This window comes from Mytilus galloprovincialis, chromosome 11 (assembly GCF_965363235.1).
Source record: "Mytilus galloprovincialis chromosome 11, xbMytGall1.hap1.1, whole genome shotgun sequence".
Classification (NCBI taxonomy): Eukaryota; Metazoa; Mollusca; class Bivalvia; order Mytilida; family Mytilidae; genus Mytilus; species Mytilus galloprovincialis.
The window spans coordinates 44,635,674-44,661,709 of NC_134848.1; the positions used below are offsets into that span (position 1 = coordinate 44,635,674).

Sequence of the window (26,036 nt, forward strand, 5' to 3'; positions counted from 1 at the left end):
CACAATGAGATACCACATTTCTTTCAACAAATTTTATAATTTTGAAAAAAAAAAAAAAAAAAAAAATCGAAAAAAAAGGGGGGTGCACCATACCCAGAGTGATGATTTTTCATTTTGTACAAGTATATCTTCATTTATCATATATTCTCCTTTAAAATTAACAAATGTGTGTCAGAATTGCACATATAAATGGAATGTTTTAGCTTTTTAAGTTCAAAATGTTTGATTATTCATCTGATTGTTAATCTGAATTTTGGTGAAAATTGACAATTTTTGACTAAATTTTTTTTTTTAAAGAAAAAAAAACACACGACTTTCTTTTTATTTTCTGAATATATAGAATGTGGTCTTTCAAAATTTGTCAATGACATGTCATGGTATTGTTGGTCTTGGGAGATAAACAGATTTAAAATTTTAAAGTTTTTGAAATTTTTCATTTTCGAATTTTAACACATTTTTAAATGGTTGCTATGGAAACAGACTATTTAGTAAATTCACAATTTTAACGTTTTTATATAGTTTGGGGTTTTGTTTGTCAATACTGTAAATATACATATCCTTTGTATTGATTAACTTTATTTCTATGGGACTTTAAATTCCCTTATTTTATATTTTCAAAAAGGGTCTTTTTTCACATATTCAGGCAAAATGTTGATTTGATGGTTACCATGGCAACGGGCATAATACAGGGAAAATAAAGACAGAATTTTGACCATCTACCAAAGTTCTTATGATATAGGGCAAAAAAAATTACTTCTGTGACATGCCATGAATCGCCTTCTGCATGATTTTTACAAAGACCGGTACTTAATCGTGCACTGTCTATTCCCTGAAAAGGGATGATTATGTTCGTACAAATCCTGACAAACGTTTTCCAGCTGCTGCAAACTAGGTTGTAATTTCAAATATAAATACACCATTCATTTTACTCTGAAACCAGAGTTGTGACTTTGAATGACAGGTCTTGACACAAAACAAAACCAATACCCATTTTACAACTCACTACATTGCTACGTATTCATTATCACTTGCCCGTTCTCTTGCGACGAGTTGGTTCTGTTCAACGTTATTGGATTCTTCGTATATGCGATTTATAACACCTGTATTTTGGATAGTTTCTGAATTTGAGTTAATGTTTTCCTTGTGAGACTTTTTATATACACATAAACCGATGATAAAACAGAGAATAAAAAATGTACCGACTCCAAACAACGAATAAATGAAGATTTCTGTTTTTACCATACCTACAAAACAATAGTTATTTAGTGTTAAATAATGAGTATGAAAGAACAGACTTACAGTGTTCCTTCTGTTTGCACATGTTTTATGAATACGGACAATGCACGCGTTATTCTATCTCTTTCTACAAGGTTAAAATGAAGTTCACATGAATACGGATTTAATGAGGTCGAATAATTCACTTGCAAGTGAATAATTCAATATCAATGCTTATTAGCTAAATTTAACAAAATTGAACCATTTTAGCTGATAAAAGCAAATTATTATTTCACTATTTCACTTTCATTAATGAATGATTACATTAGATGTATGTTTCATTATAATACGTTATTCTGATTGGCTAACTGCACATCACGTGCTATTCCTGAAACAATTGTATTAGACAATAACATTTCTCATTCATGATGACACGAGGTCCCACAATAAAGTGCACAGGTAAATTAAATGAAAACTTGATAAAAATCGTGTTTTCATGATTATAGTTAAAAAAATGTAATTATAAGTATTGAATGCTTCTTTTTGTAACTTTATAGGGTTGTAAAAGCGTTGACCGTGCGCACATTTTTAGTATACAAAATGTACTTCGGTCAACGCTTTTACACCCCAATAAATTTACAAAAAGCAGCATTCAATTCTTAATTGAACAAAAAAATCATACTTTTGATGTTTTATATATCTCGTAGCTAGTGCCCCGTGCACATTATATACGTACACAAAAGGCAATGAAATGTGTTTTACAAGAGGCATTTAAAACAAATGTACGAAATGTGCATAAAACAGTGTTTTATTTCATTTAGTTGACTGTTGAAATTAGTTTTTGTTATTTTGTTTGTATTTTTTCTTATAAAAGGTTTTGTGCATTATTCGTCAGGTTTTTCTATTAAATAAACGGAGTGTAGAAAGTGTATAATTAGTAATAAGGATTCGACAGCCCATTCCATGGGATCAAGAGGTCAAATATCTAGTTCGCTTTATCAGTAGGAAAAATTAAAGCGAAAATTGAAAACTTACCTAAACTTGCATTCGTTAAAGATGTTGTTGCCGCCACTGGTGTTGGAGCACTTTGTTCATTTGTCAATGTCAGTGGTGTAAAACCGTCTGGAATACAACAATTATTTACCTCATGCAGTCATATTAAAGTACATACATGTTGGTTATAAAGCGCACATAATGAATTGTATTGACTTTAAACGATATTCATGATAAATATACCGAATATATACAGATTTTAACATGTTTGTGTTTAGAGAATACTTTTTGTCGAGCATTCGACTTTTGGCGAACAAGCGAGATATAGCGATCCTATATTCGGCGTCGTCGTCGTCGGCGGCGGCGTCCACAAATATTCACTCTTTAGTTAAAGTTTTTGAAATTTTAATAACTTTCTTAAACTATCCTGGATTCCATTTTTCCGTGTATGACTTATAAATGGACTTAGTTTTTCTTGCAGTTAACATTACATGCAGTCTGCAGTTAAAGTTTAAAAAAAAACATTTAAAAGATTCTTAAACTATCCTGGATGTTTACCAAACTTGGACAGAAGCTTCCTTCAATCAAAAGATACTATCAAGAGGAATATTATCATTTTTTTCCCTCATTTTTGTTGAGCCTGCGATTAACAGCAAAAGTAGACCAGACACTGGATTCTGTGGAACCCTTACATTTTTTTACATTATATCAAAGTGTAATAAAAGACAACTTCCGGATTTAAAAAATCATGTCTAATGTTATAGATTGCCTCCTGAGTTGATGTGTGTGTCGCATTTTCGTTATTTTTTTTTTTTTGTACTCCAGTGTATCTGGTGTTTCGTTTTTTTCCTCTTATAGTTGATATTTTCCCTCGGTTTTAGTTTGGACCCGGATTTGTTTTCTCTCAATCGATTTATGACTTTTGAACAGTGGTATACTAATGTTGCCTTTATTTATAAGGTTGTTTTGATCTAGTTATTTGCTTAAGGCCTTTTTTTTATCATATCACTATTCATATATTTGAGTAGTTATACATTCTCATCAATATTTGGTTTTGAACGCTATTGGTACAGGTACGTATATACATTCTGATAAGGTCTTTGGATTGAACAAATCTAGAAAGTTACAATTTAATATTTAGGTACAAGTATATATACAGTTGTTTATATCTCTATAATATAAAAATATTGCTATGATAAAGAAGACATTAATATAACTTAGAATGTCATAGTCATAAGTGATGTGCCTTAGTTAAACATGTGCAAAAGATATTTTATGATACAAATATAATATGTAATTGATGAAAACCAAAAGAAAACAATAATAAATGTTTGAAAAAAGTTTTAGGACATACATGAGACATCTCAATATTTACATTTACAATCTTTCGCATAATAAGATCAACCTAATTTTAATTGCTAGATCATTTGGACAGGTAATTGTCTTCAACTTTCAGTCTTGTTATCTGCAAATTTACAAGTATTCTTACAGATTTGAGGACGAGACACACCAATTGTGTTCTCATTAAGCCCTCATAATATAGAATACAAATATAAAAACAACATACTAGACAACATATCATAAACATTTGTTTTTAATGTTGCTTCGAATAAAGTTTAAATAAAGGATTTATTAACTTTACCATGTTTGCTGTCAACTTCTGTGTACAATGGCTTAACGTCTATACATCCATGCTCATTGTGGCAACTGTAGACAAATATATTTTAAAATCAAAAATGTTCAACATAATATGAAACATAATTTAAGTTCCTAATGTTGTCATTGTTTGACGCAAGTACAACACTTGATTTTAAAATTTCAAGAATGTGTTGAAAAAAATCGTTATAAAACTACAATGATTTGTGGCGAAATGTTTAAACTTTGATATCGTTATTCGATATGAATACCGTCGGGATTGTTCTTTGCTATAGTTCAATTATTTATTTTCCCATTTAACTCTCGCGTGATATTTTTCACATGAAAGTTAAAATAAGACAAACGAACAAATCTTAGTGGACCATTGGTGTGCGCATTTGTAGTTTGAAATATGAATTAATAATTCTGACCATTGTGTTTCAATGTAACTTTGAAAAACAGATATTAAGGATGTTTAGTTGGGTGTTGTCTACCTGCACTGTACATGTGCATGCCGTGTTATATCATATGTAAATATATCAGATAAATTGACGTTGCGATTTTTACATCAGCTATAAATAATTAGTTGTACTTGCTTTCAGATACTATAAGCCTTCTTAGAAATAAGTGTGTTTCCACTGTATCCCCATTTAAATAGCTTCATAAACATTTGATTATTTGAAACTATCAATCACCATATTCCACAGAACCTCAAATTCACCTCGAAGAAGCATACCCCCCCCCCTTTCCCCCCCCCCCCCCATCACGTATCATCGTGACTTCCTCGTTCAACTTTAAGCGCGGTTCATGTACTTAGCGTTTTGAAAGTTGAGGAAACACAAGTTTAACTAAATGCAGAGGAACAAAACATTCCTTCCCTTTTCTTCATGAAATATGAAGACTACTTGACCATCCAATAGTCCTACATCACTCGTGCATAGCTCAATATTAAGCTCCTGTGAATATGAATTTTGTCGAGTGAACAGTCTTCCTATCCCCTCAGAAACGGGAAATATATGTAAGTATGTTTAGGTTATCAGGCTAATCAGTTTAACGCCTCTTATGCATTTCTTTTACTGTTTTGTTTTAAATTACCCTTTTTAATTCAAGCTTTTATGATCAACTTTTTTATAATTTATGTCCTTCATGTTTTGGCAATCATTATTATTTCCGATTTTCGATACTTTTTGCATGTTATGTAATTTTTTCTCCATAAAACCGAATTGCTATTTCAGATCCTGCGACACATTTAACTATTGATGTCATACAATAATAACAATTCCTTCCGCATTGTCACAGTGCAGAACGCAACATGCGGGTTATCGGCTATGTTTGAATCAAATTTTTTTTTTGAGAATTGTTAGAACCATATCTCGTATTACACGAAAGTAATCGAAACATAATATAGTTCCTGTAATAAGAAGTAGATGCCTCCATATAACATTTGCATGAAGCCACCAACAGTCAAACTCCATCAAATTCATCATGTGATTCCTAAAAAAAAACATTCGAGCACGCCGCAAAATGCACTCACTCCAAAAATAAATTCGATTACTCTGAGCTGAAAGTTATATGTGCAAATCATTTACGATCTCGAAAAATACAAAACAAATATGGTATATTGAGATTAAAGATATATGTGCAAATCATTTCTTATCTTAAATTTACATTTGCATTAACAACATTGAAAAAAGTCACGGAAATATAAAAGATTGGTCTGTTCATAGCATTAACTAGAATTTCTTTCTATGCAAGCTAATTTAAAAAGTAATAATCTGATTATGTATCGGGTACACATTTTTTGCGTATATACGTGTATTTTCAACCGTTTTGTACTGAAAAGGTATAAAACAAAAATAAGTAACATTTTACATCTCTCCATATACCATTATTTGTCTATTTAAGGCTATTTTCTCTTTTTCCAACATTAAAAATATACATTACTTAAAAGACAGAAACATATATGCAACATAAAATACATTAAGTTTGTAATTCATATTAAAATAACAGAGTATGTGTGTTTCAATAACAACGAACCAGATAAAGGTCGATCGATAAGCAAATGTTTTCAAAAAATGGCTCTGCCCCTTGAGACGCAAAGTTTGACACATGATATGATTTTTTATTTATCCAGAAATTAGTATATGAAGCCTCAAAATCTACAACCCGGAAAACTAGAGAAAAGTGTATGAGAAAACAGAGCATTGAAAACGTCTGCTTCTGCTTGCAGGAAATATATCATGTTTCTGTTCCTTCTGCGCAATTCATACTATGGTACTAACAATTCTATAAAAATAAATATTGATACTTGCACTTACCTTGATTGTTTTTCTTTGCTTCAAAGCCGACACCCCGCATGTGGCGTTATACACGGTGACTGTTGTGTCACACAATAAATCATGACGTTAACATTGAATAGCCATTAGTAATGACTAACAAACTGTGACAAGGTTTTTTTCTATGGCTTTATTTCAACTTTCTTCAAGTCTTTTGAAGCTTAAGGAGGTGTATATGAATTGTTGCAGCAGAAGTTTTTTTTATAATGAAATCAACTCCACAAGTACACAATTACCAAATATTTCAATAAGAAGTTTTTGTTTATAATAATATGAATAACAAATTTCATTTTTTTAATTATGTTGAACTTTTTCCACCTTGATCATAGTACATTTTAAATCCAATCAATTCTATATAATTTTAAACAATTACATTTGTAAGTATACTTGAAAATAAACAAAGATACAACATGCGAAATTATCTATTCCAGCTGGATTGTTTAGAAAATAGATAGTTAATATACATGTACCGTTGATTATCCTTGCAAATACACCGCCAGTTCATACATCTGTACTCATATTTCTTTCTCCGTGATTTAAAGCCAGGATAACATTCTACAATGAAAGTTTCAAGTACCATGAATCTTAGCTGTAATTGATTTTATAAATTACTCTTATGCAAAATACTAGTATTGAATAATTAAGCTTTGTGTTTTGACAAACTCGGCTCCGTAATGTTCACAAATCTCAACTTAAACGTTATGCTACAATGTAGTGCATACCTACACTATACTGACTTCATTTACAGGAGTGTGCTCCTTACCCAATCACTGCTCCAACAGAGTTATCAGGAGAAACGATTTAAAATGACATTAAAAATAACACGTTTAATATTTTCTTGCGTCCGTAGCGCTTTTCTGGATTTAACTTCATCAGGAACTCTCAAAGCCAAATATTTGAAATCCAAAGATGTATAAGTACCGAAACCGTTGAAGAGCTATATGTCAAAAATAACTAAAATAAATAGCCAAATTCATCAAAAGTCATCTTTGTCTTAGGGATTTGAAACTTTAGTTTCTTAGTAATTTCAAAAATTTTAAAACGGACAAAAGTAGGGTTAAGATCTCAAATAACATGTTTAACCCCGTCGCAATTTTGCGCCTGTCCCAAGTCAGGAGCCTCTGGCCTTTGTTAGTCTTTTATGTTTTTAATTTTAGTTTCTTGTGTATATTTCGGAGTTTAGTATGACGTCCATTATCACTAAACTAGTATACATATTTTCTAAGGGGCCAGCTGAAAGATCCCTACGGGTGTGGGTGTTTCTCGCTACATTGAAGACCCATTGGTGGCCTTTGGCTGTTGTCTACTCTATGGTCGGGTTGTTGTCGCTTTGACACATTCCCCATTTCCTTTCTCAATTTCAGTCCAGTTTGTTAGATCATGTCAGTACCGAAGTACTGACTACTGAACTGATGATACCCTCGGGGACTGATAGTCCACCAGCAACGGTATCGACCCAGTGATGTAAAAAATTGAAAACAACGCGTTTAATAATTCCTTGCGTCCAAAGCGCTTTTCTGAAGTTGTAACTTTAGTTTCTTGATAATTTCAAAATTTTTAAACGGACTATTTAGTACGCCAGACGCGAGTTTCGTCTTCATAAGACTCATCAGTGACGCTCATCCAATAATAGCACTAGTGAAATATCTGGTCTCAGTAAATGATTGGTCGTAATGTAAGTATGACGTCTAATTTTCTCGGTTTCTTATGAATTTTCCATTGTGACGTCATGAAAAATACAACCATGCCTGATGTCGTCACATATAAAGAACGCAGATTTCTGCAGATCTTTGAACTGGAAGGATAAAAATCAAGAAGAACAGATTCCACCATAATATTTCGTGTATGATGATATTTCATCTCTCTTAACGGTTAAATTTCAATTATTTAAACAGCATAACAAGCCTCGCGCTTTAAGTACAGGTCCATGTAAGAATCAGGCAAACAGTGATAAGTCCATGTTGGCAAATTGATCAAATTTCATATTCTAGATATGGATTTACCTTATTAGAACTTGAATATGAAATTCTTTTTAAAAAAAAATAATTTTTGTGTTAAAAATATTCATTTTCAAATTTCCCCTTGATGGCCCCTAAAAATGAGCAAGGAAAACTACAAAAAAGCATGTTTTTAAAGTAATTTATCTTGCTTTAATAATATATTTTTTGTTGCTAGTATATACTTTATATAGAGTTCATATGTATAGTGATATGAAAACAGATTGAAAATTGATTTCAAATATTTTCTTCCCTAGCAACCGTAACCATGGAAATGTGATCAAAATGAATTTTAGAAAAATGCAAATTTCATCTAATTTCATTTTATTTTTTTAAGAAACAGCAACAGTATACACACTTTTATTATATATTCCCTTTTAGTAGAAGCCCTATAGAATAAATCGAAACAAAAAAAAGTTCGGAAATATTTCGCTGTTGTAGGTGGCAGCACCATCAAAATCGTCAATTTTTCCGGTTTTTTTTATTATTTATGATTTTTACGCCCCATGTTGATCAAATTTAGGTGAAATATTCACTTATGTCATGCAACTTCCTATATATATATGATATACCAGGGTTTAAAGGGTTAATAGTTTGCATATTGAGTGGAACAATATATAGCTTGTTTGTGTATGATTGGGGAGGAGGGTCGCTTGAACTATTTCTAAGTGGGAAAATGTTATGATTTACATTTAGTAATGAGCCAAAGTCCACAATAATTGTGTTGTTACCTTGCAAGCATCAATGGGGTCTGAATTGATATAAACGAAGGATTTGATTTCTTAGAACCAAATTGTTTTCTCAATATATTGATCCAAATATCACACGGCACTTTAGTCAAGAAATTTGAGCAAACAATTACTATGTTTTGTGTCTCCCACATTGATTTTTTTTATTTAAGATGTGATAAACAGGTACTCCTGCAAAATATTTGTTCAGTGGTACAAGCAGTTAAATAAAAAATAAACAGGTGTCTGTGGCACAAAGGTGTCCCCATTTTCTTCCTCAATATGTAAATATATGCAAGAGTTAATGGTCTTGCATACAAATGATTTTCCCTTTAGAACAGAACATATCTACTGAACTAACATGTTTAAAGTGAAACCACCCTTATTTGCATATCGATAATATAGAACTTAAATTCAATGTTGTAACTACATTGAAGAAAGTCAATTGGAGATAATGGAAGTAAAGAATAAAAAAAAAGATAGATAATAAGTTGTTCAAAATAATGTTTAATTTTCTAAAAACTAAATAATTATATGGTCATGATGGTACAAGCAAAATTATTTTAACATATATTCTAATAATACTTAGTTTTCATTGATCAAATATGTATCTTAACGTTCTATTCAAAAGAGTGATTGCTTAGTACTTGAATAATATGTGACAAATACTTTTATAAAAAAATAATGAGGAAATCTTGATATTCTCCTGTCTTTCTTTAAAGCCCATCTCATATTACTTGTAGAAAATTCATTTTCAGTCCCATTTGTTGATGTTTTTTTATTTTTTGGTTGTAAATTACACTTCATTGCACAACATGGTCCACTGGTGTCAGGTTGTTTCCTGTTGCAACTGTTAAAAATGCTTTCCTATATATATATATAGCTATCAATAGATGGTTTTCAAGTCCATTTAAAGTAGCAAATCTAATGACACAGCCAACTTTTGAGCAAAAGAACAGCATTTAATCAGAACTTTCTGAGTGACGAGAGGATAATCTGGATGAGTCTTCACCATTTTCTGTTTTTATTTCTGGTCCTTCATGGAGATTAACTGCACCAACTGTTTTAGGTGTTTTGATTTTTCCAGTTACATAACAGGTAAATCAAATGCTGATATTAACACACATTATTCTGTTTTATTTTCCTGCCGTTTACCAAAACCAATTTGGTCTATAGATTTATTAGGAAAAAAATTGTCTTTGCCGATGTTGTAGGCTTTCCTCAGTAGTATACCATTTTCTTCAACTCACAACTCATTAAAATCATTTATTCCTTTTAACTTGTGTGTTATCAGTTTGTGTTATGAGGTGTCGTTAGCACATTCAGAGACTTGACATCCAGCAACACCTGTGAAAAGAAATAATAATGAGGAGAATTATAAACCGATTCAAAGGTCATGTTTTCAACTTCAACAAAATTTGTGTGCATTACTACATAGGTCAACATGATATTTTCAAGAAAAGAAAATAATTTAAACTAGAGGCTCCAAAGAGCCTGTGTTGCTCACATGATATTTTTATTTACAAGCATGGAATAATGCAACCGTTATACTTTTGCTCTAGTTTCAGAGATACATGTATGGAAAAGTCAAAAACCACAGTTTTTCCCTATGTTCTATTTTTAGCCATGTCTGCCATGTTTTAGGCAGACAGGGTCACTGGACACATTTTTAAAAACTAAATACCCTAATGTTTATTTGGGGCCAAGTTTATTCAAATTTATCTCAGTTGTTTCAGGAAAGACTTTTGTAAAAGATTGCAAAAATTTACGCAAAATTGTAAAATTTGACTTTAAAGGGCAATAACTCCTAATGAAGTCAATTGACAATTTTGATCCTGTTCACTTATTTGTAGAGCTTACTTTGCTGAACATAATTGCTGTTTATAGTTTATCTCTATCTATAACATTATTCAAACTAGAGGCTCTAAAGAGCCTGTGTCGCTCACCTTGGTCTATGTGAATATTAAACAAAGGAAGCAGATGGATTCATGACAAAATTGTGGTGATGGTGATGTGTTTGTACATCTTACTTTACTGAAAATTCTTGCTGTTTACAATTATCTCTATCTATAATTAACTTGACCCAGTAGTTTCAGTGGAAATGTTAGTTAAAATTAACAAATTTTATGAAAATTGTTAAAAATTGACTATAAAGAACAATAACTAAATGCTTTGGTTTTTGTGTTATAAGCCAAAAACTGAATTTTACCCCTATGATCTATTTTTTGCCGTGGCGGCAATCTTGGTTGGTTGGCCGGGTCATCAGACATATTTTTTAAACTAGATACCCCAATGATGATTGTGGCCAAGTTTGGTTTAATTTGGCCCCGTAGTTTCAGAGAAGAAGATTTTTGAAAAAGTTAACGACGACGGACGCAAAGTGATGGGAAAAATAAATAACCAAAAACAACAAAATTTCCCTAAAATTACTAGTTCAGGGGAAGCAACCTAAAAAGTTTGTCTGAATGATTTAAGGACACATATATCTTAGCCCAATGAACATTTTTGCCTTTGTCAAATTTGCTCTAAATGCTTTAGTTTCAGAGATATGAGCCTAAATTTACATTTTACCCTATTTTTCCTATGCCTATGGTGGCCATCTTGGTTAGTTAGCCGGGTCATTGGTCACATCTTTTAAATTAATACCCTAATGATAATTGTGGCCAAGTTTGGTTAAATTTGGCTAATTAGTTTCAGAGAAGATTTTTGTAAAAGTTAACAGACAACGAAAACAGACGCCAAGTGATGAGAAAAGCCTTAGGGCCATGTGAGCTAAAAAAGTAAAATAAAAGTTGCTTTGCATGATGTGCTGTTTGCACTATTATTTCAAGGGTTCAGTTTAAAGTTTGATATTGAGACAGATAATATTATAAGGAAATTATGCACTAAATTTCAAACCATTCTGACTTTTTACTATGACCAGAACCTTTACCCTGAAAAATAACTGTTTTAACATTGATTAGTTTTTTTATGATATGGTCCTAATCTGGCATACAATTTGATTTGTACTAAATTTCTATTGATGAAACTAACTTTGAAATTTCTATCAATGAAACTAACTTTGACCAAATTAAACAACCATAGTGAGCACGATCACATACCCCACGTCCCCAAATTATCATTAAAGAAATATAATAAGTGTAAGTAAAAAACAAAATTGTGCAAGAAAAAAAATTGAATCATAATTTCCTGTTGATATGTACATCTGCATAGTATGTCCTTATTATCTACAAAGTTTCATAAAGTTCTGTTGTGTAGTTTCAGAGGAGTTGCAATGACACATTGCAGAAGTACATTAAAGCAAATAAGTTCAAAGGAGCGCAATTCCTAGAAAAAAAATTGAACCTTAATTTCCTGTTGATATGCACATCTACATAGTATGTCCTTATTATCTACAAAGTAACATAAAATTCTGTTGTGTGATTTCAGAGGAGTTGCGATGACAAACTGTTAAAAGTAGTGCATTGCTGCAAATAAGTTCAAAGGGGCATAACTCCTAGAAGAATAGAAAATCGTAATTTCCTGTCCATATGCTCAACTAAATAGTTTGTCCTTATTATCTAAAAATGTTTCATGAAAGTTTGTTGTGTGGTTTGAGAGGAGTTGCGACGACAAGAAACCGGACTGGCGGACTGACAGTCGGATCAAAAACATTATACACTACGCAACTGTGTTGTGTGGGGGTATAATAAGGAACAGATAGACAAACATTCAAGCAGATGGATACACAGAACAGAAAAATTATGTTAATATAATATCACACATGGGGCTTCAAACAACATGCCATGGATTATTTTAACCAATGCTTTAATTTTTTCTGTTTAATATGGGTGATGTAATTGTTACATGTGGGGCAGTTTTTATAGCAGCTGCTGGTACAATGTTTTTTTTCCACTTGCAACCCAACTTTTCATCTTTTTGCGCATATTTGCCATCTTTGAATCACAATATGACTTTCCTGCATGGGCCTCAGAGTAGCAATATCCCTGAATATTGATCCCTATGAAATATAAGATATTCATTACTCTGCAATTTAAATATACACAAAATAACTAAAAAGTATTGTGTATAAGTTTTATTACATTAGATTAAGGCAAACTACAGAAAGAGGAAGAAAACTAAAAATTTAGCAATTTTACCATTTGTAAAGGGGCATAACTTTAGAACGGCTAAAGTGACGCCCCCAAAATTCAAACTTGATTGTGTTTAATGGTAATAAGCATTGTATAAAATTATACTAACATTAGGTTTAGGCAAACTAAAAGTTATCTATAGTTGTTAACTTCTGTGTCATTTTGGTCTATTTAATTGTGGCGAGTTATCTCATTGGCAATCATACCACATCTTCTTTTTGTATATAAAGTTAGAGTACAGACATACAGTGGTTGTCGTTTGTTTATGTGTTACATATTTGTTTTTCGTTCATTATTGGTTCATTTATCAGGCTGTTAGTTTTCTCTTTTGAATTGATTTACATCGCCGTTTCGAGGCTTTTTATAGCTGACTGTGCGGTCTGGGCTTTGCTCATTGTTGAAGGCTGTACTGGGACCTATAGTTGTTACTTTATGTGTCATTTGGTCCCTTGAGGAGAGTTGTCTTACTGGCAATCATACCACATCTTCTTTTTTTTATAAACAAGGGTTAAACTTAAAGCCCCTCCGCTATGGCAGGGGTCATAAAATAAGTTTATGAGATACATTTGTACATCTAGAATGATATCAAGGTTATAACAAAATGCACCCAAATTTCCTTTAGAAAAATGGCAATAACCCTTCAAGTGTTGTCTGATTCATCAGAAAATTTCTTGTTAGATGGCTTTTGACATGGTGAACAATTTTACTACTTTAGTTTTCCCAAAACTATAATTATATTATTTTATAGATATAAATTAAATGATATCTCTAGGTTGTTTTCTCCAAAGCAATGTCTCATGAAACATACATTTGTATGTGCTTTAATAAAAATAAAGATTATAGCTAACTTCCTAATGCATGTAGAGCAAGACTTTCTTACTTTGTTTGTATATTGTACAATTGTAATTTAGATAACATCCAATTGCTTTTAACAATTATATTTACAGGTTTAAGTGTGCCTATATTTATTGTATGAAGATGTCAGTCTTAATTACAAAGCTTGGGTAAACGTTTCAAAATCAAAATTTTACTCTACAAGCATAAAGAAATTAGCTGTAAGATGAACATTAAACTTCTGTCACTTAGGGAAAACATAAAAAAAATCCATGAAGGATAATAAACTTAATTCAAATAGTTTGGGTGGGGGTAAAAATTGCTGCAAGTTTTCTTTAATTGAAATTATTTTATACTTTCCTGTGGTCAATCAATTTTTCCCAAATTAAGTTAAGAGGAGAGTAAGAGGGTCAGTGAAAATATCTATAATACTAAAATTACGAGGTCCAATTTGTCAGCCGTCATCGGGTAAAAACGACAAATTAAAGAATTCAACTCTATATATAACTAATATAGGACAATGGTGTAGATTAAAAATTACACCACTCCAGACCCTTTTGTTTTCAGCATAATTAATATTGCCACTAATTAACAAGTTCCGGGTCGAATCCGATACCGATACCAATAGTATATTTAACTGTTACCTATTACCTTATCTGTACGTTGCGCATTTGACAGGCGCACCACCAAACGGTGTATTTAGAATTTTGCTATATACACGGGTCATAATCAAAGGACTGACACTACTAAATTCAATCATTGTCAAATTGTTCCCTATTGTAGTTTTATTCAGCAATCAGCAAGACTTTCTAAGATAACTAATATAGGACAATGCTGTTGATTAAAAAATACTCCATTTCTGGATAGCCAGGACCTTTTGTTTTCCAAATAATTATTATTTCCAATAAATGATAAGTTCCAGGTCGACGGGTTCAAACAGAAAAATTTGAAAGCAGAGAAAACTGTGTATCTTATAATCGACATGACTTATCAGATGACAATCCCAATTACTAAAATAAGGCTTAGGCATAGTTATATACTTTAATTCAGTCATGGACCCGCGATATCACGGGTGTGTACTTGTATATATATATATATATATATAAATTAGGTTTTCTATCTTACATTGAACTTTTGATGTCATCCCTAATTCTGATATTGTTGTCTTCTGTTTTTATCTTATATTTACTTAGCCCAATTTTTTTGTAATATACATTGTATGTTACCTGTTGTTTTACTTATTTCTTGTAAGCATAATAGCTTGTTGTTCGGTGTGAGACAAAGCCCCCCTTTAAGGCCGTACATTGACCTATAATGGTTTACTTTTTTAAATTGTTATTTTGATGGAGAGTTGTCTCATTGGCACTCACACCAAATCTTCCTATATCTATATGTGGTATGATAGCAAATGAAGTAACTCAGTCAGGGTTCTCATTACAGAGTCAGACTTTTCAAATTTTCATGAGTCCAAAACTCACAGACTACTGAGAGTTACATGTATGAAATTTTCCACAAGAGAGCAAATCTCTTAGAGGTTAATTATAGGTCAGGGATAAATAAATAAGCTTTATTTAGAGTCGGCAAGGTATATAAACATAGGGATCTCAGAATCCAGGATTGTGTACCTAATTTTAAAAAAGGGGGGGGGCTTTACCCTAGACTCCCTTTGAATGTTGCACAGGCTGATGTAACAATGTGCAGTGTGCCCTTCAAATAACAAAATTAATATAGTTTCCTCAAAGCCAATTGCAACATTTCACGAACTTTATTCCAAATTACATGGGCCCCTTCACCTAAACTCTAAGAAAATCACTGAATAGGTAAAAGACGATTAGCAATGAGCAAATGATTTACTGCATAGTCAGATATAAATGGCCCTGACATACTGACTGTGATATTTTCCATATTCTGCATCATACTTATCTTTTTAAAATTTATCAAAAAATTCTATACATGCTTTACACTTATATCCAGAAATAATTACTGGCCTATTATTCACTGTGCTTAAACGGCTGTGGGTAACTTAAGTTACCCACAGCCCAAGATGGCGGACTCTAAACTCGTTGATATTTAATTCATGCAAAATGTACCTTTTGCGGCGTTTTTCATGCAGAATGTAAATATTTATAGGATTATTGAATAAAGAAATGACTATCAATTACCATAAATTTGTTAATATAGAGTTCACTGAAGCGCAAGGTCAACTTTAAAAAATGCATAAGATGTCCGTAACTTTTTGATCGAAACTAAGCAGACTGTCCGTAACTTCATTTTTAGATGTGGGTAACTTTTGATTTAAAATTTTAAGAATTATAATTTCAACAATTAGAAGACAATTAACATCATATTTGTAACCTTTGCGGCCGTTTATACTACTCATTCACCACCAAATGTGATTTTACTAACGCATCATACTTACACCACAGAAGTTTTATGTGGGGTTTGTGGTACTCCATCCTGGTTATGGTTTGAACTTTTATTTACTAATGTGCGTCTTATCGACGTTTTTCGCTTGTCAGACCAAGGCTTTTCCATACTCTTTAATGTTTTGAGTTTAATTATATGTTTGCGGTTTACCTTCACCTCTGTTTCTTTCTATGTGTATTTTGATGAATACTCTTTGACGCGGCTTGTTATTTATACATCCCACCAGTTAGTTATAGTGTTATGATTTTTTGAATATGTTTGCTAGTATGTTTTGTTTTCTCTCTTTGTATGTTATCAGGGGTTGTTAGACTATTAAATTATCCTGTTGTCCTACGTAGTTATTTATATTTTTATATACTATGTCGAATTGATACACTATGTTGACTGCTCTTTTCCTTTTAATGTCACTGACTTTTACCTATTGTGTCTTTTAGTTTTATTCAGTTTAATCAAATTTAATGCAACTTGCATACAAATGAAATATGCAGCTAGCTGTAAAACTAGGTTTATTCATTTATACAAAATGTACTTTTTTAAAGTTTTCCCATTTACTGTAAATCTTGGCCAGGGTGCCGCAATATCACCGTGCGCAACGTCCCAGTGTGTCCAGACTGACACCCCTTTTATTTTACTGTCAATGCAGATGGGATTTGTTTTTGTGGGGATGAGAGAAAAGTGTTTTGGCTTTTTCAAAAAAGACGGAAAAATTTTGTGCACTTAAGTCTCGTATAGTCTATCCACTGCATGCCTGGGCAATTTGGGTTCCCCTCCAAAATCCCGGATTCACGCTACCCTTGTCGTTGCTGGCAGAAAGTAAGTGTATACATGCTACATGTATGTGTAAAAAATACTTTTGTAGTCTACTTGTTCAAAAATAAAAACGAACAATAATGTTTCAACAGTTTATCTGCTATGATCGGAAACAACCCTCCGAACTAGGTGATTCGGGTACCCCGACGTTATACAAAATGAGACCCGAGTTTTGCGGATTTATCTTGATTTTTTTCATATTTTTCCCAATTTTGTCTTCCATCGATACAATGAATTATATCATACTAGACATCTACTTCGTTTTGTGAATATGTATTCGATGCAATCTCTATCATCAGTTTAAACATTACATCCGCGTATGTCGATTCTTTGAAAGTTACGGACATCTCTATTGGTATGATGAAAAAAGTTACGGACAAGTTGTTTTGAAGTTACGGACAGCCTAAGTGTTTTTTAAAATCGTGCTGTGATCGTTTATTTTGTAGAATTTAATCACCTTTCCAGTTTAGGAGTTTCCCTAAACGATTAATACAACTTTTAAATTCAGTTGTTTAATTGATGCATTCGTGGTATTGTTATTCTATAGAAGAAAAGTATCTAACCGACGCAAGGCGGCTCCATCTTGGGCTGTGGGTAACTTAAGTTACCCACAGCCGTTTAAGCACAGTGATTATTGTTGTATCCAAAAAATTGATAGAAAATTTAAGTAAAAAATACAATGGCCAGAACCAACCAATTCTAGAACATTTGGTGAATGAGCGAAACAACAAAAGGCTGAACGGTTCCATGGTCTAAACATCTCGAAAGCACCACAAGTTGTTGCATAAATTATATACATTTTATATCTTATAATACAAAAAAAACATATATAATGAATTCAATTGCAAAGTAAATCTTAAAAGGTTTCCAACCCATTGTGGAAATTTGTCCCAACCTAGTTTTGACTAGGTTTTTTAGCCTTAGAGGACTAAGAACATATGGTACTACATGTACTTTGTCTATGGATGCAGTTTCAATAGTTTGAAGTTAGTTTCAGGTTTGTGTTCACTCACAATGATCATATTTTTTTTTATAGTTTTTTTAGCTGGATAAGTTGAATATCATTATCTAAATTGTTCCAGAATCCTTATGTTTTTAGGAGCTACCATTTCATTTGATTTTTATAAGGGGCTAGCTAGGATGATATTCGAAAAAGGCAGGGCAGGAGTTTTGATTATAAAAAAAATGGCAAAAATAAAAGCATGATGACAATTTAAGTCAAAAAAAAGATAACCCAATTAATATTGACAAGACCGTATAGACATGTCGATGATAGAGTGGGGGAAAAAATGCAAGACAGAGATTACAACTAAAAAAAAATACAGGGCAAAATTTTTCATCCTACACCCCCCCCCCCCTAAAACAATTAAATGGTAGCTCCCTTAACAGCTTGATGGATGGGTGTGCTGCCTATTTAGCAATAAGACTCCAGTTAAGAAACCCTGTGACTGTAGTTAGTCCGCTGGAACTGGAAACCTAACAAAATATACCGGGCATAAGGACACGATGTAATGTGTATCATGGGTTTTATCACTTGTTCTATCTTTGTTGGTATTAATGGTATTACTTATTTTGCAGAGTGTGGGGACAGAGGCAGCATATTGATTTACCTGAAAATACCACATCTCAGTGCTATCATAACATGCATAATCAACTCTCCTTCATTGGCATTGTCCACGGCTGGTTCATGTACAGTCTGGCAACCTCCACACAGTCTCAGATCTGTCAATGTCGCTGCGTTATTTCTTGATTACATTCAGCGAGCTTTCGTCACTTTTATCCTGATTACATACAGGATTAAACCCCATATGAATTGGTTAAAACAGACTTATACTGCCCTTCATGTCTGGCGGGACCATTCGTCTGCCATTTGTTATTGTTGTTGTGCAGACTACGCGTCTTTTTTTAAAAGAGGTAACCAAGCGAGGGAGATAAACAATACGGTGAATGACGCATTTCGATGATTTTACTTTAGTGAATAACATTTTTCAAATAAAAATTTTTATGCATTGAAAGAGAAGATATGTATCAAATGATTTCAAATATAAAAAAAATTGTGTGCTAGGCATCTGCTGTTTACAGAAAATCAATATCGAAGTTGACCTACTTTCAATGCGTTACTATCAGATTATTACATGGCATTTTTCATATCGCATGTATTATCAGCCCTAGGTTCAATATCAGCCCAAGAGCCGCACGGCTCGAGGGCTGATATTGACCGAGGGCTGATAATACATGCGATATGAAAAATGACATGTTATGATCTTTTTATCATATGCTTCAACGGTAGAGAAAAATAACAGATTCACATATTGATCCTTTTATGTGGTTCCCGAAGTTTAAAGAGTAAAAAAGTTCACGGCCGTCGGGCCCAAAATTTGATACATGCAATATGAAATCTTTCTATCATATGACTCAACAGAGAGAGAGAAAACAAACATTTTTAATATGGACGAATCGGCAAAAAATAATTCAACAATATACCTAATGATCATTGTTTGGAAAAGTCAACCTTTTAAGGAAACTTTCTAAATTATGTTTAAGAAAAACTTAAAAAATGCATTTATTAAATATTTCTTTTTTTTTTTTTTTTTTTTTTTTTAATTATTTTAAACAATATACTTTCCAGAATTCAAATAATTGTTTTGTACACTACTTTGTAATGTTTTTCACTGAAAACGTAGCATTCCGGAATTGGCCGAGTATTACCGGAATGCCATGTGATAACGTTACGGAAAGGCATGTGATAACAATCGAAGCATGTGATAAACTTTTCATATCAGCCCGCTAAGCACCAATTCGAAAAATATGGAATTTACGTCAATTTAATGCTATTATCATACGGTAAAATTTATATGTTATTTAGTCTAAGTATATGATAAACTGTTTTATCCTGCAATTAGGTGTCCTACTATACAGATACAGCCCTACAGATATCGTTATGCTGTATCTGTATACTATACAGATATCGCTTTAAAGCTCCGCCCACTGCCGGACTGAGTATTGTTTTAACCTGTGTGACCTCAGAATGTGTATTCCAGATGCATTCCAATGACGATGACAATTGTCGATTTCAAAACTTGAATGTGTATGATTGTGTTACAAAAGCAACCATGTCAATTTCAGCATGCATGTTTAGTGAATGTCAAGTCTGAAGCGTAGGACAACTCGTACACTTCTGTTTCAAATTTGACAATGTTTTGTTATTTGTTTTAACTATTGAAATTCGTTGTTATTTTAAAATAGATAATTATTCACCTTGAGCGGTGTATTATTGTTGACCATTCGAGATTCTTTTTTGCGAACCCGTCTCCAGCGTAATGTGTGATTTTGATATTACTACGCGGGCCTCAAGGGATTACAAATCGAAAATAAATGCTAAATATGTTAGTTTTTGTGTCTTTCAAAACAAAAACAATATACAGAATTAATTGCAGGATAAAGACAATAACTGTTTAGTGTCTTTAAATATCAGCTGTATTTGTACTCGGCTCGAAACAGGTGTAGTAGCTCGCTAAAAGCTCGCGTACACCTTGTTTCCTAGCCTCGTACAAATACAGCTGATATTTAAAGACACTAAACAGTTATTGTCTATGTATATGCGGACGGCGAATGCATTCAATCTAATTTTTTCTAGACAAATATGGCATACATCGATGTAATACTATGGTTTTGTCACTTTTATTAATGGATTACAAAGTTCCCAAAATTTCACCATATTCCGTGTATATGGACTTATCAGTTTTTATTTGATTTGCCTGATTCTTACATGGACCTGTACTTAAATATAAAAATAGAACTGTCTCGAGTTAAAAAATATTGTAACATACTTGTTGTAGTGATATAATCTATATTTCTCCCTATGCTAGCGAAATATGCAAAATGATACTTGTTTGTTTACTATAAACCCAAGCATTACCTTTTGATATGCTAAAAGCACAGGTCATTTAATTTGATAACTTGATTACATTGATCATTTCAGGTATAGTACCACTAATTCAGGCCCGGTCGGAAAAACAATACATGAAAGTAGTACATATGTTAAACAATATAGTTTCTACGCATAGCTGTATCTCTGTCAATAGCGGATATATTTGGGTAGTTTTTGTATCAAATGAAATCTTGGTGACTTGGGATCACTGTAGAACCCTTGTTAAAAGATTTTTTTAAATATTAAAGAAGTTACTGAAATTATGATAGGAGGGCACATTTGGCCTGTTGTTCAGAACTGAAGTTCCTGTTTTTGTACTATCAAACTTCCGGGAACCAGTACGCTCTAATATGCAATTAACGGTATGTTGATATTTTCAGCACAAGTCAGGATAAGGTACAGTTTTCACATGAAATAACTGCCACTTTATTTGAACTTAAGATAAAGAAGCAACTAATGCTTAAAATTGCAGAATTTAACATAGAAAGCAATTGGGCTATGAATTAGTGGTTTTATACCTTCATAGAATTTGTTGAATTAGAAGTGACATTTAGGATTAGAAAATTAGTACCTTTGCAAATTCCTAATTTCTCTTGTAAATCGTCACAGCAAAATAACTCAAATGGTTTTTGTACACCAAATATATATCTGCAATATTTAAAAAAAAACAGGTATGATCAAAATACTGCCAGGATACATGTTAACATTAGGAAGGATTTTATGCAACTAAAACTTTAATACAAATACAGTGGAGATCACTTCTAATCTCTCATAAGAACTGTCAGAATAATCTGTCATAGAACTGTTCTAAACTATCATAGAACAGTTCATCCTAACACAATATGATTGGATATAAACATCATGGTTTACGTTGCTTCGTTCCCCGTTTTAATAGTCTCTTCCTAAATATAACTCTATGCATTTAATACATGGAATTTTAATCGTAAATTACCTTGTTTTGCCTTGGATTTACATTTATGATCTAAGATTCTGTTTTTCCAAATGTTCAAACGAAAACTGTACAGTGTATATATAGGGATATTAATGAAATAAGTGTTGTATAAGTATGTACATTTTTACTATCTCGTCAATTTAGACAGACTTATCAATAACGATTATCAATGATATCTGGGAGTCTGGGACGTCCGAAAAAATATACTCGATCTGAACATGAATGAAATATTTGCCCCTGGACGTTAGGCTGCAAGCAAAATCAATCATTCTACAAAATATATTAACAGTTTACCATTCAAAGAATAGAATATATCATGCATGTACTTTTCATTTTAAAGTATATGAATCAGTCATGTGAGTTTTGAATGATTCATTTAAATAGTTTTGTTTAAAAAAGCAAACTCATGAACCAATGACTTTAGTAACGATTCATTGTTATGGATACAGAGAGGACATACTTGCACTCTAAATTGATGTGGACAACTCTTTTGTAGTCATGGTAGTCATTGTTTTCCAAAATTGGTGTCATCTTTATCATACGATCCGTCCTGACATAGAAATGTTATTGATGTACAATGAGGCCATATATTTACATGATATTAAGGTAGATAGGGTGTCTTCCTCCATCTTGGATTTGGAAATACTAGAAAACAAGTTCTAGATCTTCATAAAATGTGCGAAGTTTTAGAGTAGTAGGTGATTCATGTGTAAGAACTTTCACTTCAATATAAAAAATGACATATTTTATCATATTTATGGTTGTATTTTACAAAAAACAGAAAACTTTTGTTTGATTTATGTTTTTCCAACTTTGCTACATATTGGAAGGCAACTCAAATGCAAGGGCAGATAATTCAGATTAAGGTATGATGCGGTCAAATAATGTTGGTAGTCGGAGGTATGAACACTACTGATATTTGTTTATGATGCAATATTTGAATAAAAAAGAGGACATTGTACCACTCTCAATTGATGCGAACAAAATTTAGTAAGTCATTGTGTCTTAAAATATTGTTACACGAGTCAGTCTGAGGTATGAAAACTCCTGCAAATTGTTACACGAGTCAGTCTGAGGTATGAAAACTACTGATATTTGTTTACGATTCAATATTGTGAATAAAAAAGAACATGCTGGGATTATAAACTGATGCAAACAAAATTTTGTAGTCATTGTTTTCCAATATTGGTGTAATTTGTATACTACAGTCCATACTGGCCAAAAAAATATAACTGTAATACTGTGCAGCCTCGTGTATATAAATTTACACGATGAAGTGCAAATATGGTCAGTTTTAGTTTAAACATATTTATTTACAGTGGATTGCATTTGGTTAATGAGGTAAAAAAAAATTGTTTTACGAGTCATCCTGACTTCCTTAATGACAAATGTAAAATAATTCAAACGAGAAAACTAACGGCCTAATTTATGTACAAAAAATGTACGAAAAAAAATATGTCATGAACACATCAACAAAGGACAACCACTGAATTACAGGCTCTTGACTTGGGACAGGCACATACATACAGAATATGGCGGAGTTAAACATTTTGTCTTGATTAAAAATCTAAAATAAGACCGGCAAAATAGCAAAACTCTATATAAATCGCTATTTTGCTGAACCCAGCAAAATTGCTTCCTTGGCGCTATTTTGCCGGGTTCAGCAAAATAGCGATTTATATAGAGTTTTGCTATTTTTCCGGTCTTATTTGAGCAAAATAGCCACGGCCTTATATCTAAGACAAAGGGTTCTTAAAACTTATAAATCAATTCTAGCCGTAGAACTGACCAACTCATTTGTAATCGCAAAACTGTTCTAGAAGTGGAACTGACCAATGATTTGGTAGATGTATGTAGAACTGTCTAAAACTGTTCTAGGGTAGAACTTTCTAAAAGGTGTCAGGCTGGCAGTTCTACACACTGTCCTAGAACAGTTCTTCTGGCAGGTTCTGACAAATTTGATAAGAGGTTAGAAGTGATCTCCACTCTACATGATAAACATGTAGCAATGTAAAAAAAAAAATCCATGCCAAAATTCTAATATAGGTTACATATTAATATTTTCCTGCATTTCTTTCAGTTCTAATTTATTTATTATGTGGAGGAACTTAAGGGACATCAGCTACGATTTTAACCAAAAGCCAAGTTAAAAAGAGGAATCGTGCTGTAATCTTTTTTAATCGTCAAAATAGGCTGTTTTGTTGGCTTGCAAATCAATAAATTCAACTCGTTGTAATAGGAGGGGTCGGTGAAAACACCTCTCGTGAGAATGGTAATGGCAAGTACTTCGACTTTTTTTCCGACGTAGTCGGTATAATTTCGGTTTGTGCCCTTTGAACTTAAGGACGCTTAACTATGGCAACAGAATACGCATGCTCGAAAATCCTTTCCGTGATTGGACAAAATGCTGTCATGGTTGTGTTTGAAAAAACGTCTCGTTTATTATATCGTGATGTGCCTGAAATTCTTATGACGAAAACATACTCTTTGAATCAGTTTAGTTGGAGTCTGGAGCTGGCTAGCGGTATAGGGGGAGGTTTAAGATCTCAAATAACATGTTTACCCCCCCCCCCCCCCCCCCGCGCAATTTTTGCACCTGTCCCAAGTCAGGAGCCTCTGGCCTCTGTTAGTCTTGTATTATTTTTAAATTTAGTTTCTTGTGTATAATTCGGATTTTAGTATGACGTCCATTATCATTGTACTAGTATACATATTTTTTAAGGGGCCAGCTGAAGGACGCTTCCGGGTGCGGGAGTTTCTCGATACATCGACACATTCCCCGTTTCCTTTCTCAATTTTATGTTATTATTCACTATGATTCATAATGTGTGTACAACTGGATCTTCTAAGAGATTTATAATGATAAATAAGAAATAAAAAAATACCCGTAATCTTCCTGTACACCATCGGTGCAAATGAAAGAAAAAGTCGGCGCAAATGCAAAACGCCGCTTTATGTATGTAGGTATACTACGTTTATCTTAAAATGTGCGATATAAATGTTTGGTTCATGACTGCATGACAGTAATAAGTATATGTAAGAGAGTGCATGTATCATTCGATTGGCTTACAAACTAAAATATTTCAACGTTGTATTTACCTTTGAGAGCGAAAACATTTGGATGAAACAAGCACATTCCAAATTGTTATCAAAAGAAATAAACTTAAAATATATCGTATTCCCATGTTTGTCTGACACAAGGAAGTTATTGACAATAAAAAAAAAAGTTAATTTGATAAAAAGAAAAAAGGAAATTAATAATTACATTACATCCGAGTTCCTACATAGATATCTGCTAAACATTTTTTTTTAATTTCGTGTCTTTAATGATTGAAAGTGGTACATATCAAATGTGTTTTAATCAATTACCAGAATTTTACTTTTTGTGTATCATATACTGTTTCTGTACGTTGTGTTAGTTTTTATTTTATAAATATTTTATATGGCAATTGTCCTTTATAACACATGATTCAAACAAAAAGGAAATACACAACCAACAATTCTATGATATTTGTCTCTTTTGATTAATATTTCCGTGTTATATGTACATAGGTGTCGTACATAGTATTTATTGAAAGTTAGTATATCTAGTTTGGTCATTCTAACTGACAATTCACTACCATAGCTTATGTTGCTATTTAAAGTTTTAACTACTCTTACATTTATTTGCAAGATTAATTGAAAAATTGTTGAAATTGGCCAAAATTTTTTTTGGTTTTTTGTTGTTGTTGTTGTTTGGGTGGGGTTTTTTTTTTTGGAAAGGGGGGGGGGGACATAAACTCTTAGAAGGAGTTTAGTTCGTTGTAAAAGATCAACCAGTGTCTAGTAAATCTGTTTGTATCCACGTCACACAATCTCTCTAACGATTTCTCCGAAAAAATAAAACAAAAATAAGGAATAAGAGACAAATATAAAAAATAAATAAAGAATGGAGAAAATGGGGTATTAAAATATGAAGAATATATTATAGAGAAAATGAGGTGTTAAACATAAAGAATAGACATAAGACAAATAAGATAAAGAAAAAAGAAAAATGGTATGAAAA

The 26,036-nt window shown here is 32.4% G+C and overlaps 1 protein-coding gene across 1 annotated transcript; it reads right to left on the reverse strand.

Annotated features, from left to right (window-relative positions):
- Nucleotides 1-809: 809 nt before the first annotated feature.
- Nucleotides 810-21,683, reverse strand: LOC143051176 (uncharacterized). Its single transcript, XM_076224171.1, has 5 exons — nucleotides 21,611-21,683; nucleotides 6,650-6,734; nucleotides 3,851-3,915; nucleotides 2,251-2,337; nucleotides 810-1,244 (listed from the first exon to the last, which is right to left on the reverse strand). The coding sequence occupies exons 2-5, from the start codon at nucleotides 6,682-6,684 to the stop codon at nucleotides 1,003-1,005; spliced, it is 429 nt and encodes a 142-aa protein (XP_076080286.1). The 5' UTR covers nucleotides 6,685-6,734; nucleotides 21,611-21,683; the 3' UTR covers nucleotides 810-1,002.
- Nucleotides 21,684-26,036: the final 4,353 nt, after the last annotated feature.